Source organism: Helianthus annuus, chromosome 6 (genome assembly GCF_002127325.2).
Source record: "Helianthus annuus cultivar XRQ/B chromosome 6, HanXRQr2.0-SUNRISE, whole genome shotgun sequence".
Taxonomy (NCBI): Eukaryota; Viridiplantae; Streptophyta; class Magnoliopsida; order Asterales; family Asteraceae; genus Helianthus; species Helianthus annuus.
Window position 1 is genome coordinate 91,639,530 of NC_035438.2, and position 1,335 is coordinate 91,640,864.

General features: G+C 37.0%; 1 protein-coding gene across 1 annotated transcript; it reads right to left on the reverse strand.

Moving 5' to 3' along the window:
- Positions 1 to 518: 518 nt before the first annotated feature.
- Positions 519 to 983, reverse strand: LOC110913301. Its single transcript, XM_022158142.1, has one exon. The coding sequence runs from the start codon at positions 981 to 983 to the stop codon at positions 519 to 521; it is 465 nt and encodes a 154-aa protein (XP_022013834.1).
- Between the last annotated feature and the right edge of the window lie 352 nt (positions 984 to 1,335).

A 1,335-nucleotide genomic window follows, 5' to 3' on the forward strand; every position in this document is an offset into this window, starting at 1 on the left:
TAACTTGCCATCAAACAGATTAAAAATTATATGATAACATCTCATGTAATGTCATATAAAGCACCAAATTTCTTATTCTTATATATCAAATAAGAATACTATAAACATATACTTATCGTATTGTATTTCTAGTTAAATTGTTAGGAACAATCACATTAAAATTTATATGTCAAATACAAGTTTTACACATCAGAAGTGAATGTACATGAACATATTAAATACTAAACAGACTTTTTCATAGTATAATAATATGTCAACTATTGTATACTACAAATTCATCTCCATCAAACGTTATTATGGAGAGTCACTTCTTAATGATGTATTCCTAACATAGTCACTCTTAATGATGTATTCTGTGAAGAGTCACTCTTAATGATGTATTCATAACATAATTAACAATATAATTAAAACTAATAAAGAATGAATTAAATGATATTCAATGATTTTTTTTTGAAAGGAAAACTTCATTCAAAACAAAACGGCGCAGTCCTCAGAAAAAGGACCACACACCCCACAAATTACAACATATACAACGGGTTTTTAACCCAATCGTTCCAATAAATCCTAGTGTTTTTGGACCTATACTTTAACCAAATGAAAGTCGTAGACTTGATCAAAGAAACCACCTCCGGCACTTTTGGTTCAGCATTTTGAAAAACCACCTTGTTCCGCTCTTTCCATATAGCCCAACTAGTGGCCCAAAAAATCCCACCGATGATCTTCTTGTCCTTCGCAGAGCTGGAACTCGAATTAGGCCATTTAAGAACCGATTCATAATCAGGGAACGAAGCAGCTCCCATTTTGCACCAACTCCACACCATCGACCAGACCCCTGTAGCAACGTAGCAGCTGAAAAAAACATGGCTGATCGACTCATCTGCTGCATTACACATCGGACAAGTAGCACTAGGGACCACGACGTTCCTCCTTATCAGCTCGACACGAGTTGGGACTCTACCTTTATCGATTCTCCATAACAGCATATTTACCTTGATCGGAACCCAGTTAATCCATCAGAACACTTTACTGGGACAGATCGCTGGAAACTACCGAATGAAGTCTTTAATCGCAGCCACTGAAAACTCTACTGCAGGTTTTTTATCCCAAATCCACCTGTCTTTGCTGTCGACTAACCGAACCTGAGATAACATATACAAAACATCTTGTTTCTCTGAAATACCTTCAACCGTATGAACATTAGAAGACCAAGAAGCCGACATCTGATATTGAAACCCATCATGAACCACCCGGGAACTGACTACGCACTCCTTGTCTCTTTCCAAAGAAAATAGCGCTGGCCATCTGATAAATAAGGGGGTATCGCCAAACCAAACG